Source organism: Xiphophorus maculatus, chromosome 5, assembly GCF_002775205.1.
Source record: "Xiphophorus maculatus strain JP 163 A chromosome 5, X_maculatus-5.0-male, whole genome shotgun sequence".
NCBI lineage: Eukaryota > Metazoa > Chordata > Actinopteri > Cyprinodontiformes > Poeciliidae > Xiphophorus > Xiphophorus maculatus.
In genome coordinates, this window is record NC_036447.1 from 17843434 (window position 1) to 17862495 (window position 19062).

Sequence of the window (19062 nt, forward strand, 5' to 3'; positions counted from 1 at the left end):
GGTGCAACATAAAGTAGTAAGTTCATTTTGGGCTTTGATGATTTATTTAAACTTTTATTTTTACAAAGTATTTCTTGAAGTCAAGGTAAAAAATTCAAACCACAGAGTGTTATGCCAACGGTCAAGCATGGCAGTGGCTTCCTCATGCTATGGGATTGTTTCACTGCCAAAAAGTGGCAAAATATGGACCACCACATTTTTCAATATCTCTAAAACCAACAGCAAATTTAACGTTTGGTATAATTTGGTCTTCCAGCAAGGCAATGTTAATAAAAACACATATTTACAACAATTTTTTTTTTCATATACATGAATACAACAGCAAGAACCCTGTTATAGTCAGTAGTTTCTGTCTTTCAATCTGGGAAATTTCAGAAGGTCATTTCCAGACTTTTAATTCACCAAAACTGGAATTGACAGAGGGTTTGCCCGTTCTCTAAAAAGAAAACAAATTTTCAAACTTACGAGTCATAAAAACACATTTGTTCCTGTAAAACATTTTTAAAAAATCAGTCTGTTTATAAAAATCATATAAAATATTCTTGTTTCTATTTTCAAGTTAAAACTTGAAACGGAAAATGGAAACGAGGAAACCCTGAAATATTAAACTTGTCACACAAAATCATCCATCATCTACAGTTTAGCTTGAGCCAAACTGGGACCAATATCAATATCAGCTGGAGGGATGTTCTCCCTGCTCCGGGCTTTTCTCCTGCAGTTAATGAAGACGTAGATGGGATGGATGAACACCAGAACAGAGAGGAGAGTGAGAGTAATATCCACCTGAAACAGATGGCGTATATTCAAACATCTGAAGCATCATATAGTACAATGCGTTAAACACAAAGATGCACTCGTCTTTTGTAAATTGATATCTAGTGCTCACATAAAATGGATCTCCATCCAGAGGTCCTTTGACGAGGGAAAAGCAGGGATACTGCAGCAGAGAAATGACAGCAGAGAGCGACATCACCAGGCCGTACAGCTTCCCAAAGTGGCGGGCTGGAAATCTGAGAAGGAGGGAGTCAAAGACACAGAAAGTCAGAGATGGTTTTTGTTCTATTGTGGGCAAAAATATACCGTGTCCTGCAGTAACTAAAAGACACATAGTGTCTTTGTGTGTACCAACTGAATCGAGTGGAAAGTTAATTCTGAAAATGCATGAAGATTGCTATGCAAATTACATTTTGTTTTCACTTCGTGTAATACCTTTTGTGAAGATATCATTTTAAAGTATGAAAAGGAAAGGTCCCATTGCAAGGAGGGAAACTGATTTAAATATCAGAGAAACACCATGAAATCTTTTAACACATGGCCAAAAGATGTAACAAAGACAATCATATTTTTGTTTGGTGTAACAGATGAAAAGATGAAAATCATCTCCTTTTTGAAAAGATGAAAAATCATCTTTTCATCCGTAAAAATAGTTTCCATAAGTGATCAACACTTAATGTACAATATTGCTTAGTGGAAAGAAAAAGAATACAAGGGTCTCAGAGTTTGTTTTTTTACAGTGTTGCATGCATCTGTATTCACCTACTTTACTTTGCTGCCCCTAAATAGAATCCAAGGCAAACTGTTGTCTTTAAGTTTACTCAATTACTGAAGAAAATAATTTTGTAAGCCACAAAAAATTAAAATGACATCCATTTATAAATAATTATTTTCTTTATTTATTCTTATACCAGCCACTTACGCAATGCTAATGAAGGCTGCGTTTCCGCCGTAGAGAAAGGATCTGTTGAGGACCTGTAGGATGAAGGTGACGTACTGCAGTGGGAGGACAGGAATGGAGGCGCAAACAGAGAAGAGCAGGCACTGCAGTGAAGTCAGGAACAGAGACAGGTAGGAGGAGCGCAGGTCAGCATCCTGTTCAGTTTCTCCTGCAACAAGAGGACAGAAAGAGGGAAAGGTTGATGTTGCACAGACACACAGTGTACTGGTACAGGCTCCAGGGATTTACCAGGGGCTCGAGGCTTTCCCTTGTGTCTGTCCAAGATGAGTCCGTTCCAGGGGGCACCAAGCACTCCGCACAGCTGGGTCATTGCAAAAGCATTGGTATACTGGCTCACTGAGAGGCACGTGGCGGAAAGCAGAACACATCAGAATCATTAAATCATTTTGATGAAGAAAATGAAAAGAAGAAGAAAATGGAGAAGAAGGTGTGAGAAAGTCACCCAGGGTGGGGTCGTTTCTGGCCAGCCGGCTGAGCCTGGAGTTGAGCGTGCCGATGAAGAGATAGTGTCTCAGCTGCAGTATGGACAGCCACAACAGATGCCAGAGGAAGAACCAGGACAAAACACAGCTCCGGAAGCTCGCCACTGAACAAATCAGAGCAGTAAATCCATTAATATCAGCCGTCTTGTGCCAAGCTACCTGCCAGTGAAGCAGTAGTACAAATATCTCAGTACTCTGAGATATTTATGAGATATACGTTTCTTACTTCTTCTTACTCCTTTTCGAGTGCGTTAAGATTATTGTAGTACAAAAATATGTCTTTTGCATTCCCTGTCCATGAGTGTGATTTTATATTCCTATCATGTTTGACACAGATAAATAAATAATAAAAATAATAATAAAAACACTTAAACTAAAACAAAAATCATGTAAAAGTAAGCTTTTCAACAAGATAAATGAGCTTCTTTTACGTCACCAATTCTTGAATATATATTAGGTAAATTATATGTAAGTACTAGTTCAGCTGGCACTTTCACTTACAACAGAAAAAACATGTTTTGTTATAAGCAAAAAAGCCAAACAAAGAAAACTTTACATTCAAGAATTATTTACTTAAAACAAGCTCATATAGTAAGTAGAGTCTTATTTCCAGTTCACCAAAATACACTTAAAATAATATCTCATCCTGTTTTTTATCTAGTTTCTATTTTTTTCTACAAACTAGATAAAAAAAAATACTTGGTTAGATTTTGTGTTTTTGCAGTGTAATAATTTTTGCACATTTTGTTGATGTAGCCCAAATACATCCTGAAGAAACACACTGAAGTTTGTGGATGTAATGTGACAGGAAGTAAAAAGTCCAATTAGTGTGAGTGCTTCTACAAGACATTGTACAGTTTTAAATACTGCTAGGATGTGATATAATCTGTTGAACTGATCAGCTTCTCCATAGGTGTTGTCAATAATAAATCTGATACCTTTTTCTGTGTTTTCGACCTCTGTTTCATCCGACTTTGCCGTTTCATCTTTCCCCCTGGAATCCTGATTGGATGCATCCTCCTTCGTCCTCTTGACCTGTTCTACGTTGTAGCTGTCGGCCTGTCCACAGTTCACCCTGGGCATCAGAACACACTGCATGCCGTCAAGTTTCAACCCAGAAGAGAACCTGAAAACAACAATAAATAATAAGACGCTCACCCGTATGTGTAGCGTGGAGGCAGTGGGTACGGGATGTGGGTCTTGGGCATGAGGAGGAAAGTCCTCGCCAAGTGAATGATGCTGCAGAGGGACAAGGCAATAAAGGAGGACTGGAGAGAGATTCCTCGCTCGTGTAGAATCTGTAATGGAAGATGGAGACAACATTTGGTGATCTGAAGCAGTCTTTACATTCTTCATCTGTAGAATCTTTTCTGTGCCACTAGGATTATTGTCATCTAAACGTAGTAGGGTTCATTGACTTTCTGTATCACTAAAACTAACTTCAGACTAAAGTCACTGGCTGGTGTTGCAACGGTTTTCCCAGAAATTGATCATAAAGTTTAGGATTTATTTTCCCACCGCTGATAACAGTTTGAGTCTAGATAATGTAAAATATTATAAAGGTTTCCAGTCCTTTGCTCCGGCATAGCAAACTGTCAGATTTGTTCTTGTAATTTTATTTACTCTTAAGACATTTCCTAAACAAGTTTGGAACAGTACACTAACTCAATGTGGTTAAAAATAGTTTTTTGTGTTGTTTTTACCTATTTTGTTTTCTACAAAAGTTGCAACCCACATTTTATGTCTAGATAAAATGAAAGCAATGTTATCTTGTATTTTATTTTAGTTTCCGACTTTTGCTAAGTTTGGTGTTTCAGCCTATTAAAACAAATCCATACGTAAATAATCTGTTCAATTTCCACCAAATTAAAATATGTAGCAAAACATGGCAATGCACCTTGATGATGAGGAAGACTCCTGAAGAAGAGTCAAAGGCTCCATTGTAGAAAGTAATGATGGTGGAGCGATGAGCGGCAAACAGGTTCCCCACCTCCACAAAACAAACAAATTCCAAAGATGTAGTTCCAATAAAATGACCTCCTGCATTTGATTTCCAATGAAGGAGCAGCTTTTTTAACAGAATAACCACCTGAATGTTCGTCATAAGGAGCAGAATTCCTCCCACAGCGATGCAGGATAAGGCAGGGAAGAGCATCAAGGAATATGCTGCAGAACAGTGGAAGAGAAAAAAAGACAACAATCTTTTATCTCGAAGACGAATAGCAGTTTGACTAAATGCATTAAATATGTCTACTGTGAATTATTCTTTCTACAACCTTACAAATTAAATGTGTTTGTTTGCATAAAACAATTGCAGACCTGCACTGGAGAAGGCCACAAAAAGGGTTCCAGTTGTGTACAAAGATCTGGAATGAGAAAACACATGAGTATCTCTGGTCAGTTATATAACATTAATAAAAAGTTACAGGCATTTTTGTGTTTTTGTTAAAAAGGTTCATTTTTAATGGCTTACATTGTTACTATCTTGCTTGTTATTTTACTACGCCAATTTAAATGGTAAACACAGTAACTATTGACAATATGTGGTCAAAGGAGGTGACGTCTGTCTGGGTGTAATCTGTCTTTGTAAGACCCTCCCTAACTTCATCACGTTGTAGGTTCCTCCTCTCATCCTAACAGAAATAACTGAACCACAATCTCAATTTTTACATGTCATAAAACCTGTTTCTTGAATTTTGTATATAAACCAGTCGGAAGACTAAGCAGAATTTCAAGACTGCCGATGTAGAAGAAGTTCTCTATATGCATTGTAGACTGCAACCGAAATCTAAAATCAACAATTAAATGGATTAGTGCCCTGAGTTTGCATGCAGATTCGTGCTTGAACATACACTGCCAGCAGTCTTGTTACCATGGTGCCAAATCGATCAAACAGGTAGCCGTTGATCAGACTCAGGAAGTTGTTCAGGAACGAGGCGATAGTGAAAACCAGAGAAAACTGCTCATCCTGACCTCTGCAGTCTGGAAGAAAGAGACACAATCAGACATGGACGAAGTTATGGAAAAAACATGTTGTATTACCCACAGAGCAACTCTCAAATGTGTACACACCAAAATTTGACCACAAATAATTACTTCAAAGCTTTTTCCAGTCACATTGTGACTATAGCTCCATGGTGTCCCAATCTGCAGGTGTGTCTATATACTTAGAGAAATATTTTTTATGCATCTTTAGATCTGGTTTCAACATTTAGTCTTCTTGTGTGCTGAAATAGCATCAGTTATAGTTACATCAATTTACTGTAAATGAAGTTCGGTGACGCTAGTAGGACTTTCTTGATGTTTTCATGACTCAAAGTTGTCTTCAAATATGCATATTGTGCATGTTGTTGACTTAACATGTGCATTTAACAGGGTAAATATGACAAGTATAAAGTGCTTTGAGTGACCAGTCTGACTAGTAAAGTGTCAGCATATCTTAGCATAAATAGTTAAAGTTATGAAAATAATAATGTTGTTTTTTTTACAGTGTGCTAAAAAATATTAGAGACAGATTGGTTGGTACCCCTAAAGAGAGTGTTTTACTCTCCGCTTTACAGGACAAAGAAATCCTATTTATATATAAATATATGTTGTCAATCAAATCCAAACATAAACACAGATTCAAAGTTGGTGGCACATTTTTGAATTCAATAGTTCTGAATCTATGCATTCAAGTTTTGTTTATTAAAGGTGAAGGCTGCAAGATCATCTCCAAGTAGCTACATGTCCCTCTCTTATTTTTCTGGCTTTTACCAAATAAACATAATTTTGATCATCAAAACTGATATGCTTAGAGTTTTTTTAATGTCTGACAGTGAGAAAAAAACATTAGGTCTTGTTTTATACCTAATATATAAAACGAGACAGCAACAGCGCTGCAGCTCTGATGATTGATGTTTTTTATCCAGCTTTAAGATAGACATTCATGCAATGTTAGATCATTTTGACCCAACTGACAAACAAACAGCAAAATCAACACCCAAATAACTGGAGAAATAAAAAAATAGCCCCATCATCAGAAACTTGAATCACAAAAGTCTTCTGTTTCTTCTTGTGCTCACCTGTCTCCACCAGAGAGCTGTTGCTGGCTGTGTTGTTGCTGCACAACTCACTGAAGTACTGGTCTTCCTTCAGCACAAACACCAGAGAGGTGTAACCAAACACCACACCAGCAAAGCACAGACACTCCAGCATCCCTGAGATCAGCGTCAGCCAGTAGCGCATCTTGGAGCCGACCTCGCAGCCCTGCATGCTTCAGTCCTTCTCCGCAAGAGTTCAGATGAAACTTTCAACGACAAGGTTTTGTCTTCAGAGAAATCTATTCTGTTTTCTAAAGCTCCCTGGGGTTCTTCAAGCAAGCAACAACCATCTTCCTACCTAAGAAACATGAGAAAACAAAGGGGAAGATCACTTTTTTTAATTTGTCAGTTCCTCTGCCATCTTCTGATGAGCAGCATTAAATTAACACCATGGAGCCAGCTGTGAAGAATGTGTTATGTGGGATGCATCCCAAAGCTGCTAAAACAATGAGAGGCTGAAGGAGCATCTGCTACTGGACTATATAACAGATGTTTTATTGTCAGTGGAAATCAGGGTGTGTTTTTACTGTATTAGAGCAAAATTAAAGATCTGATGCTGGAATTAATAACTTAACTTCAGTAGAGAGTTGAGCAAAAACAACTACAGTAATACTACCAAGTTTGAAAAGCATGTATTGTTTGTTTTTTTTTTTTTTACTGATAATCCTTCACAGCTAACCAATGCAATGCATGCATATCAATTCTTAGCAAAATGTTTATTACATCATGTATTTTTCTTCTTCCAGCTACGCTATAGTTTTGAGCTGGAGATTTACTATTCATAAAACATCTTCATGGCTGAGATTAAAATGAAACTTTAGCCTTTTAAAATATTAATAACAATTTTAATAATAATAACTTTCACCTCGGTGAAGCCTCTTCAGTCCAGTTCCTGTGAGTTTATCTTGTCAGCTCTGTGACAGCATGGCAGGTTTTCCCTCTTAAAATGCTTCTTATCTTTCTCATAATGAACCGACGCTACAACCTACTGACAGCCGACTTTACGGACAGTGGGAGTTATCTGCAGGAAGTACTGCCTCTAATCCAGATTAGTTGGGTTAATCTATGAGTACTGGCACAAGACAAAATACTGGTGCAATAAAACTTACTTACATGGGCTCTAAAACAGGATTGGTAAGCACAAAATATATTTAAATTTACTTCTTGAAATGCTGTTTGTGTGATTGAACTTACTTTTGCACTCCTACACTTTTATGCCAGACCTGGAGACACAACAAAGCCACTGATATGCCATGCAGAGTAGCTTTGTGTTTCTGTCCACAGCACCAGGAGGGAAGCCAGATTAAAACAGATGCTCTGATTAATAATATAAAATGGATAATCTAACAGATCTGAATTTCTTGACAGTCTAAGAAGATTTCTCCAGGCTTTTTCAACCGACGTCAGGAAATCCAGATGCAACAAACAAATATTCAAGTGCCATCTGTCCACAGCTTGCTGTGGAAAAAATAATGACCAACTACTGTTAAGGTTAGAATCACTCAGTCAGGGTTATTGATATTCTGTGCAGGAAATGAGCGCTTACAAATGATGCGATGTTGAACAGGTCAAGGTGAGAGAGAGCAGAAAAACAACACGTCAGTTTTATGGGAACAGTAAAGGGAAAATAATTGTAAACACTGACGAGTGTGAGACTATCTCAATATTTGCTCCACTGAAAGAGACAAACTTGGTCCAGGTAAGGTTCCTCTGGGAATGTTGATAAACATTAAACCAACAACATAACAATCAGATGATCAAAATTTCAGTCAAATTGAATTAAACTGAAATTAAATTTGCTACATTTTATCCCCTTGGTTATAATAAAACCCAGTTTTATAACCACATAGTAAAATTTTATTTTACCCACCATTTGATGTCACATAATTATCATGAGGGAAATTTTATTTACTCGAGTTCATCCTAAGAATATGCAGAAATTAGAGGTATAATTGGTGTTCATTTTTTAAAGATTTCTGTTTGTAGCAAAGCATGACAGGAAACTCTTTCAGATTTTAATAAGAAAAAAATCTCTATATAAAAAGCTCTATATATGTAAACAGAAATCCATAAAATGTATGTATAAAGGAAAAGTGGATAAAACTGACATTATCAAATTTCCTACCATCTGTTTAACTACGGGGATTATTCAGCAAGACAGCACCATCAAGATTGCAGTGCCGTATTATGCTATCATGTAATAAAACATGGTTTTAAAATGTAATAAAAACCGCATTATGTAATAATTAACACATTTAACCCTTGGACACATTTTAAGTCAATATAACCATAAGGTGCCTTTGAGACTTTCCCATTTCCGAAAGCTGAGGGTTTCCATTGAACTTCATTAAGTTGATGTTATTCAATTTGAATTGCATATTTAATACAATTTTTATAAATAAAATGCCACCAAAAAAACAGCAAAAATATTTCCACCATGTCATCAATATATTCAAAGCAAAAACAAATACATTGTAATAGTATGGCGATTGTAAGATGTATATTTTTAGAATGTTTTTGGGTCTCCTTTTCAACAATATATTTTTGGTGATGGAAAAAGAATTTGAATAGTAATAAAATTATGGCAAACTCTTTGTTTCTTATTAAATCTTTCAGACTTTCTTTTCTAAATAAGAGCCGACTTCAAAAATATTCATAAATCCACTTTTAATTAACTTAAACCGTTCTATCTGGCCCTCAATTATTTGTAAAGGAATCACACAAACGTTTAGAAAATAATTTGTTTATTTTGATAAATCAGGAAAATGACAAGGTGAACAAGGACATAGCAGGATGGACTTTAGACACAATAGGGTAGAGATGTGAAATATCATAATATGGTGTCATAAATCTAATGAACATGCACGTGGTGACTTGGCCCTAACTAACCTCTTGTTTTGTTTCTTATATTTATCTGTTTAATTGTTTTGTTTTTTTGCAAGCTGTGTCTTCAATATTTCTTTCTGTTTATTTTAACCCTCTGATCCGTAAGTAACTGGACTCTACACTCTTCCGAAAATGGGTCTTTTTTGACCCATGTTAGAATCAATGTGTTTTTATGCTACTATTTGTAATTTTGATTCAAAATAATGTTTTACATAATATTTTCTTCCATCTTTTATTCTACACGAGAATAATTTCATATTTGAAATAGTTTTATTTTTCATTTTTTAAACATTTGTAGAAAAATTCGTAGAACATTTGTGACAATTTGTAGAACATTTTTAAAACAATGAAATGACAATTTTACAACAGCAATGGAACAATGTCAATGTCCATTATATATGTGTGTGTGTGTGTGTGTGTGTGTGTGTGTGTGTGTGTGTGTGTGTGTGTGTGTGCGTGTGTGTGTGTGTGTGTGTGTGTGTATGTGTGTGTGTGTGTGTGTTGGGGTGTGTGTGTGTGTGGGGGGGGGGTGTCAAAATTTACAGTTTGTCAAAAAATGTAATCAGTAAAAAAAACATCAGTCAACATTTATCTTTGCTCAAACTATCAAATTTACTAAAGCGTCAAGAATGTTAGGACAGTCTCTTTTAGTTATATGCTTTTAATCATTATATTTTATGCAGTATTTTTTAATACTTCAATTGAACTCTACTCTTCAGGATCCTGCTCACAGTTAAATGTACACATTTCAAAGAGATCTCAAAAATGATTTAAAATCAGCATCAGTTTTGTGTTTCTTAAATTTAATGCTACAGAAAATCTTTACCACTTTCTTTTGACTGTTATAAAAGTGAAATTTTCAGGACGGAACAAAGTTCTTTAATCTTGTGTGATTCTTTTTTTTTTTTTTAAACTGCTTAATTTAAATGCAAACAATTCTTACATGTTCGAACTGTTCAAAGACTTAGTAAACTTCAACATTAAATCTCTTTTATTTAATTCCCAGTTATCTATTTCCAATTAAGTGCTTCAACAACAACAACAACATAAAAAACACACGTTTGGCCATCTGGGCATAAGATGTTTTCAAAACTCATGGGAATCAGGAGATTCCTTACAGGAGAGAATATTTTTCAGAAGACTTTCATATACCGGTAATTACCAAGATGACGACATTTTTTCCTCTCTCTAAAATAGTTTTAATCTTTAAAACATTTATTTCACCGTTCACAGAACTTCTTCTCATAGGGGTAAGAAAATAGCGATGACAATCTCCTTCAAGTAAATATATAATGTAATAATCCAAACTGGTTATCTTTGCTGCTTTTGATGAGGCCTTAATTGAGGAGATCAGACTAATCAGTTTAGAGAGGGGTGTAGAGAAATCTCTAGCAGAAAAATTGAGAATTCGCCCTGGGAAACTTACAGAAAACTTAGTAAGATACATAGAAAATGACAGGTCAGTAGGAGGCCCTCAGATAGCTGCTAGACATTTCCACAATGTTTGACACTTAGGTGTCAAGTATAGCTCCATTAATGCTCCCGCTGAGGAGATGGATGAAATGCAGAGGCACCAAGAGGACACAGCTCAACTTCGTCCTTCCAGAGGAAAACCTGCAGCTCAGTGAAAAACAACATGGACACCGCACAAATCCAAATCCCGGCAGCTTCTCACTGGTAAAATTAAGTTCTTCCTCTCCACTGATATCACGTGATCGCTCAAGATGACAAAGCATCAGTTGTTTTTAAATGATAATTGGATACGACTTCAACACAATGTAACCAAACTATCCAATGTAATTAGCAGGTGATGAATTAGACCCGTTTTTCCTGTAAAGCAGGGGTGTCAAACAAATTTTCATTTTAGGTCACATCAAGATCATGAAGATCCTCAGCAGGCTGGTTGTTGCAGAAAGCATGACGTTATATTCGATGAGTACTTCTAAAAATGTCATATTTAACACCCATTTTAAGAAATTTGGTTATGCTTTTTGTAAGATCAGTAAAGGCGTTATCCTCGACAGGTGGAACCTCTGGAGAAGTTCCTCATTTCGGCCACACGGTGGCAACATCTGAACTCTACAAAGTTTAGGTAGATCAGTAAATATTTATTTCTCTTCTAAAGTTTCAGGAATAGAAAAATATAAGGCTGTAACGTGTAAACTCTATGCTATTTTTTTGGAGAGCCAGAAAATAAAACCAAATTTAACTGCTGCAAAAATAATAATTAAAAAAAAAACAAGGAAGAAGTAAAACACAAAAACAAGACAAGTGATGATGAAAAAAAGGTGATACGAAGCCCTTAAGTTCATTTTGTGTTTCCTTTGCAAACCAAGACTCCAGGGTGTTGTGAAGTTGGAAGTTGCTTGAGGTCCAGTGAGAGGATTATGAAAAAAATAGAAGTTGTAAATAAATCCACCTGGGAATCCGCGACACTTCCGCAGAGCCACAGGCTGGTCACCTCCATGCCACGCTGCACTGTTGCAGTAAATCGCGGAAAATATATTGTGTCTAAGAAATCAACTTTTAAAAAAAATACATATTCTAATTAACTGAGTTGCACCTGTATGCGAAGCTTCTGGAAAATGATCTGAGCCGAAGTTGGACTTCTTCCATTGTATTGGATGTGACATAGTCATAGGGGAGGAGTCCTGTGGGAAGGTGAGGAGCCACGCCGACCTTTCCCATAGGAGTGACAAAAAGTTTCTTCTGTTTATTGGATCATTTGTGAAATTTAGAAACCACCATAACCCTAATTACTTTAGAATAAATCCACCCTGGATCTGGCTCGTATCGTTTTGAACTATCCCGCTTTCTTATCTGTCGCTGGCCCCCACATCTTCCTCCCCCCAGCGGAGAGGAAGAGGACAGACAAGTAGACAGCGAAGGCGAGGAGGAAAGGAAAAACACTGCGCTGCATAGGTGGGTGTTTTCTCCGGTATTCACCGTGGTTCCTCTCCGCAGCTCTCGGGTGTAAAATCGCCCTGCGCCGACGTGTTTTTGTTGTCTCACCCAAACTCTTCACGCAGCCCGGAGGGGTCGGGCTCCCCCGGATTGTGTCAAACAAGAGAGCTTGGCTAGGCCCGAAGCCATCAAACACTTATGGACTTTTAAGAAAGAAACCTACTGAAAGTGTCTACTACATGGGTAATGGCAATTCTGGCAGTGTTTCGTTTTGCTTGTGGCTGGTTTGGGGTTTGTTGGTGGTGGGAGCGGAAGCGACTTTTGGTTTGCTGAACTTGGCTGCCTGAACAGGCTAGCGGCGTAGCGTGGAGCTAACTGAGCTAGCATCAACGTCTACGTCTCGTTGATGAATAACTCGAAAGTTGTATTAAACTACGTTGACCTGAAAGCGGCAATTATATAGAAAAGAGAACAAACTCTACACGTTATGTTGGTAAGTTTTAATACAAATGAAAGACTTGCGTGGTGTTATCACGTAAAACATCGCCTCTTCACTGATTGACGCGTTTGAAAAACGCTATTTTAAAAAAAAAAAAAAGATTTCTCCGCCTCTTTCCCCGGGATTTCCTGTGTATCAAGGACAGGTGAGAGTACACGGAAGTCCCCTGGGACGCCTTACCGCATACTAGACCGTAAACTCAAAGTCAAAGTCCAGCTTGCTTATCAATTTCGCCCTTTGTGTGCCCTGAAACGCCCACTCTCTGTGGGTGGTTAACCTGCGCCGAGCTTTCAGGTGACTATCCTCCTGTTGTGTGTCTGATTGCCTTTGATTTTTGTTCACGTTTTGGTCTGTGTTTAAAGTCTGGTGTGAAATCTCAGCTGCTGTCTTTTGATGTGGTGGGGTAGGCAGAGGAGAGGGAGACGGCGTTTCAAGTCTAAGAACCTGTTGTGTGGGTCTGGACCGGTGGGGCGTGGTGACAACAGGAGTGTTGCTTCATTTAGTGTGGAGGCTTAGTTTTACCTTCACTTACAGTTTTTTTTTTTGAGTCTGAATACAGACAGGAAATCTGCCTGGATATGCAGTGCCTTGCTAAAGTATTCATTCCAACTTGAACTAGACACTTTAATTTATTTAACTGGGATTTTATTAGGCAAAAAAAAAAGAGATACACAATTGCATTGTGTGGCAGAGTGTGGCGTGCATTTATATTTAGCAACTCTGAGACAATACTTTGTAGAAACACCTCACAGCCGTCAGCAGCATCTAGAAGGCTGCTATATTTATCAGGTGATCTTTGCAACATAGTTCAGACTCCCTGAGAGTGAATGTAGAGGTTTTGCGAACTGCAATTTTCAAGTCTTGCCTCGGTTGGTTCTAGGTCGAGACTTTTATTAAGGTTTAGTGTGGATGTACGGTATGTTAAAGGGGGTCACTCCAGTTTGAAGTGGTTTGAAAGTTTTAACCCTCTGAGATTGTTGTTTATTTGGCTGCATCCATTTACCCGTCAAGTCTGACCATTTTCGCTGATGCTGCCACCACCATTGTCCTGCAGACAAATTCTCCCTCCTGAGCTGCACCAATGATACCTTGGGCCTCTTTGCTGCTTCTGTGGTAATCTAGATTCTAGATTATTTGATCTAGAGTGTGTTCTGTTTCCTAAGAGTGTATTCACACCAGTCTTGTTTAGTCCGTGTTAATTAAACTGATTTGTATGTCTACAAAGTCCGTTCGTTTGGGAGATGCGAATGGGGAATCGAATTCTGATGTAGACCAAAAGAGCTAATTTTGGTCCACCTAAAAACATAGGTCTGTGTTTGGTTGAAGTGAACTCTGGTGCGGTTTGAATGCATTATGTGGATGTTAAGCAGACCGGAGGCCGCTCCAAAAGCAGAAAGTGGGCTATAACGCTGGGCATTCTGGGTAAACACAACCAAAACAAACGTGTGAGTCTAACGCTAGCGGGAGCAATGGCTCGTTGTGTTTTGCCAAAAATAAGAGAAATCATACAACCTCTAAAATCTGATGCCACTTGATTTTTCTTTTCATTTCGTGAAGAAAGAAGTTGCTCTCAGTGCCTTTTTCAGAGGTTTTTGTGTCGTTTTCTTTAGTGGTTCTTGGTTCTGTACTTTAGTGGAATGTAATTTTCTGTAGGATTTGTTTGGTTGCCTAGACTGCAACACAGCAAACCTGAAACTTTGTTTCTGCACTTGCAATTAAATAATTTCTCGTTTACTTATTTTTTCCCCCTTTGCTACAATCAGCTGATCAGTGAAGCATAGAAATGCCTTGCATATTTCTGTGTTCACCCTATAGTGGTTATTGCTGCAACCTGCTGGAACACAAATGGAGTAGATTGAGGACAAGTTTGGGCACGCTTAAAAATGTCCCCTCTTGAAATGAGGGAAGAAGGGAGTGGCCACTGAAAGAGAAAATGGACACAACGTCCTTTCTTTAGATACTTCTTTTGTTGCTTGGAATGATTCCTGGCCGTTCTGTCTGTGGAGACCGAAGTTTTCCTAGCTGGTCGGGTGTTTTAAGCAGGGCTATCATTTGCTAGTGTGTAATGAATGACTTGCAGGGCGCACCATGGGTGTGTCCCTCTTCTGACACACATTGAGGCTGGAGTTCTGCTATGCTTGCTCCTCCTTGCTGTCTGTTTCTCCTTTTTTGATTTATCTCCCTTGATCTACATTTCCACCAATCACACCTTCAGCCTGTTTTTACTTGAAAGTCGAGTGTGTTGGTTGCCTCTGCGTGTTCTGTATGTGATGGTAAACGCAGAGTGGATCAAAGTGAGCAGATAAACGCAGCGGTGAAGTGAAACCTCTGCTCGGTTGCCTCCCTGGGAGCTCGTGGTAGATTTCTTGGAAAAGTTGACCACCGACTTGTTCGGCAGCCGTTGCGCAAACATTCTTGTCGACAAGCGATCACTCTCTGTTCGCAGATTAAACGTAGTAAATCATTGTCAGTTTTAATTCAACGCAAGCTGAAATGCTTGGCGAATTTTAAAGTGATTTAAAATAATGTAATTCTATAGAAAGATAGTTTATTATCCCACAGTGGGGAAATTCTGAGAAAATATTATCTTCAGAATGTGTTAATTTTTAACTAGCTATTAAACGCTGCAGCCACTAATATCTTTACCAGTTCCCTGTTTATACTCCATTCAATAATCACATGGTTTTGCTGTGTTGATATGTTTCCTTTATTTCTTACCACTACTTACTGCAGCCTAGAATGACATGGTGCTAACCAGCTTCTACACAAAGCAACGGTTACATAATCTCAATGGTGGTCAGTGGATTTAGTGGCTTCTGCTCAGATGTTGAAGTATTGATGGATACTGTACTATCAATGGAAGCTAATTTATTTTCAGCTAGTCAGTGGGTGCTAGCTTCTGATTTCTTTTCCCTGAGCTGAAGGTGGTCCTGGACTTTAAACAAATCATTAAATCAAAGGGCTTATCAGGTTAATAGACATTTCTCTTTAGGGTTATTGAGAAATCAAGGCATAATGTAATATGTAGATCATTATTAGCTTTGTACAATTAACAGATGCCTCTCAGTGGACCAAAATGAATAATATTTCTGTAATGTAACTTTTGACTTGATTCATGTTGTAAGATCTGTGCTGAAGTTTTATTCTTTTGTGATGGCTGAGAACAAAGTCCGTCATTTAGAAATAAAAAGTCAGAATGCAGCGTATTTTTAGATCTCTTAACAACTTTTTTCTAAATGTTAACCCAATAAGATCAGAAGAAGGATTTGTAAAATGTGCAACAATGGTTTAGAAATATTTGTCAGCTAAACCAGCAAAAAGCACAAATACACCACTTCTTGTCGTTGATATCATTATTTGATTTCTGATGCTGTGAGAAAATTTGGGTTAGGAATCAAATGGACAGTGCAAAAGCTACGTCGATTCATGTTTGTTTTACTTTCTAGGTCTAGGACATAGTTTTAAAATGATTTAAATAAATTGTTTTGTCCTGGCTGCTGCTTGGAGTCAAATTGTATGTTTGTTAAAAATATTCAAAATTCTGATATAGTCCATAATTAAAATATAAATTATTTAAATGCAGACACTGTGTTTTTATGGGATCTAAAAATGTCTGTAATGTTCCTATATCCGCAACAGTGAAGTATTAAACATGTGGTATTACAATATTGTCCATATAAACATTAGTAACTTACGGACTGCCCCACCACGGCTCTGTCCTCCTAAAACTTAACGTGAGGTCAGCACAACGTTAAGTTTCACATATGAAATGGTGAAGGGGCCAAACGACCAGCACACCTTTACCCACCTTTTACTTCTCTGTTCAGTTGGTAAGGATTTAATGTCTAAAATATGCTAAACAATGAAGTTAAGTAACAGTAAAAACACATTAAACTCTTTAACTTTAAAAAATAATTAACCCAGACTGAGGCTAAAAAGTTGAGCAAAAACAAGAAACTATTTCGATTTTCATTCTAAAAGCTGTTTTCCAGATAGGTGATTTCAGGGAATTTGACCAAGTTGTTTTAATTTTAAGTCCCTAATAAATTTGTTGGCATTGGTTGTTGTTGTTTTTACCCTCCCGCCTCAAGAATTAGCTGAGCTATGTGACAAAGGTGACTAAACCACTTTCATTTTTCTAGTCTTGTCAACAAAGTATGGCATGTTCTACATGTTTGCTGATAGCTCTTTAAAAGAGATTTTGGATCACTAAATGGTCTTATAATCTTTTAAGATGAAGTAGGATTTTAGGTTTAAGAAGTCCGTGTTTTTTTTCTTCTGCTAAATGTTTATCACCTATTTGTCCAAGAGTGTGTTGTGCCTGTTTGCTGCTATGTCACTTACCTTTGGTTGGTATTTACATTTCCCTAGAGAGTGTACTTTGTGCTATTTACCCCCTAATTTAGAAATGCAGATGACATTAACAAACAGATTTGGCCAATAGCCATCAGTGACAACGCTGCACACAAGTCAGACATTTACTGGTTGTTAGTCGGTTTTAGTTGGAAAGAAGCCAGAGAAACTAGCTAAACTGAAACCAAGAGGCAGAGTATGAGACAGTTTTGAAGATAAAGAAGAACAGGTGATTAGTGGAAGTGACTGCTGCTCTGGGACGTGCCTTTCATGTCTATTAGTGACATACAATTTCATAGCTATAGGCTGTGATGTTACTTGTGGTGATGAGAAAAGTGATGTTAAAAGTTATTGCATAAATAAATCTCATTACCTCACAAATTCTGGAGAGTGATAAACACAAATATCGCTTGAAAACTAAAGTTTATGCATTATCGATTGAAGTTCTTAGCAACACCAATTACTTTAAGTCGCATATCTGGACCTCTAAATGCTAATCAATAAATATAAAACCTTTTATTATGAGACATAAACGTAACATAAACCTACCTGAGAAAATATAGCTTGACAGTAAATAAACCCAATCATACTGCCAGTTTTTTTTTAAAGTAATATTCATCCATTAGCTTATTTTTGTTATTGTAGGAAGACTAATTGTTCTGAGTTTTTTATTTTATTTTTTTTTTTTTTATGCTTTTATAGACATGACACAGATGAATTACAGTTTATATTCCATCAATACTTTGAATATATTAAAATCATAATGGATGCTGAGAGGATGCTTTTCTTTTTTACACAGCAAGACAACACATACAAATTGGCACCCAACTTCAAAACAATCAAAACATAACCATGATAACTACCGTAATCTTATTTATAACACTATCAAAGCATGATAATAATATCGGGGACATAAAATGTAGATATGTTTGCAGTTGGCCTTGTGGTTGAACATGTTTTCTTTAGTGGTATTTGTTCAGTTATATTCAGATTCCCTCCATGCGCCCAAGGCCACTCATTTCCTTTCCCACTAAGATAAATGAGCTTGTGTTGTCTACATGGGGCAGTTGGCCTTGCAGAGGTTCCTGAAAAGCCTGCATGAAACCCTGAGTGTGAGTTAAGGTGGACATGTTTGAAACATTCACTTTCTTGGGGTCTGCCTTAATGGCCACATGTGGAGTAGTGTGGGCCAGGACCAGAGCCCCTTGTGGTTTCATGTCAGGATGGTAAAGGTGGGACTATCTGGATTTAGGCCACGGTCAATGCACAAAGCACCACAGGGTGTTCACCAAATCTCTGCGACCATTCAGATGAAGCTGAGTCAGCAAAGCTCTTGTCCAGGCCACAACAGCATTTTAACTTCATTTCAGCTGTGAACAGGATGTGTGTTGGACTACCTCAATGACAGAATGATTGAAATAGAAGAGATGGTATATTATAAAAGAGATGGCACAGTTATAGTCCATTAAGCAAAAAATGTTTTGGGGGGGACTAAATATTTGCCATATACTGGTTATGGTGTATTGCTTCTTTGAGAAGTTAATGGCTGCACTGCCCCTTTAACAGAGAGGATTGTGCTGCTAATGGCCCAATAATAGCGCAGTGGCCGACTCCCAGGCTTTAAGTGATGGAAACCATTTACAGCTTTCACAGCAAAGTGCATCTTTCCACAAGAACGTTGAGATTTGTTAGAAGTTGTTGGGATTGACTAACTCTCTATAGCAGAAAGGAAGGAACAGGAAATTAGGTTTATATTCTTTATGTGTTTGTTCTGTCAGAAAGATGTAACAACTCTTAACTTTGATAAAAAAAGTTATCTCACAGATTCTCACTAGATTTGCATGGAATAAGAAAACCACATGATCTCTCTATAAGATTGTATAACATAAACTAATTGGTTTTATTGAAAACAAAAGCAACACTTCTGGTGTATAAATTACTAACTAGTTATATTAACGTCATAGTTAGACCTGTCACTACAATACATTTTTACTGGATGATAAATTGTCCCAGAAATTATTGCGATAAACGATAATATTGTCATTTTGAGACCATCTTTAACTAATATAATAATGATATAATAATACAAGTTCACCCTCTCAAAGATTAATACGTTTTGTA

At 37.3% G+C, this 19062-nt stretch overlaps 2 protein-coding genes across 9 annotated transcripts in view; one reads left to right on the forward strand and one right to left on the reverse strand.

Moving 5' to 3' along the window:
- Nucleotides 1-47: 47 nt before the first annotated feature.
- Nucleotides 48-7251, reverse strand: LOC102226063 (solute carrier family 43 member 3-like). The gene is made up of 13 exons (XM_005803059.2): nucleotides 7165-7251; nucleotides 6282-6597; nucleotides 5070-5199; nucleotides 4537-4583; nucleotides 4307-4383; nucleotides 4115-4207; nucleotides 3376-3515; nucleotides 3156-3292; nucleotides 2178-2321; nucleotides 1964-2071; nucleotides 1697-1883; nucleotides 887-1010; nucleotides 48-783 (listed from the first exon to the last, which is right to left on the reverse strand). The coding sequence occupies exons 2-13, from the start codon at nucleotides 6469-6471 to the stop codon at nucleotides 634-636; spliced, it is 1527 nt and encodes a 508-aa protein (XP_005803116.1). The 5' UTR covers nucleotides 6472-6597; nucleotides 7165-7251; the 3' UTR covers nucleotides 48-633.
- A 4581-nt stretch (nucleotides 7252-11832) lies between these two features.
- The window catches only part of LOC102237360 (catenin delta-1-like), a 32834-nt gene continuing 25604 nt past the window's right edge, over nucleotides 11833-19062 (forward strand). For 5 of the 8 annotated variants that reach the window (XM_023334558.1, XM_014470250.2, XM_023334559.1 and 2 more), the window contains exon 1: nucleotides 11833-12107. The gene's annotated coding sequence lies outside the window, so the exon portion shown is untranslated. The other 3 variants (XM_023334555.1, XM_023334563.1, XM_023334562.1) reach the window with 3 other exon arrangements.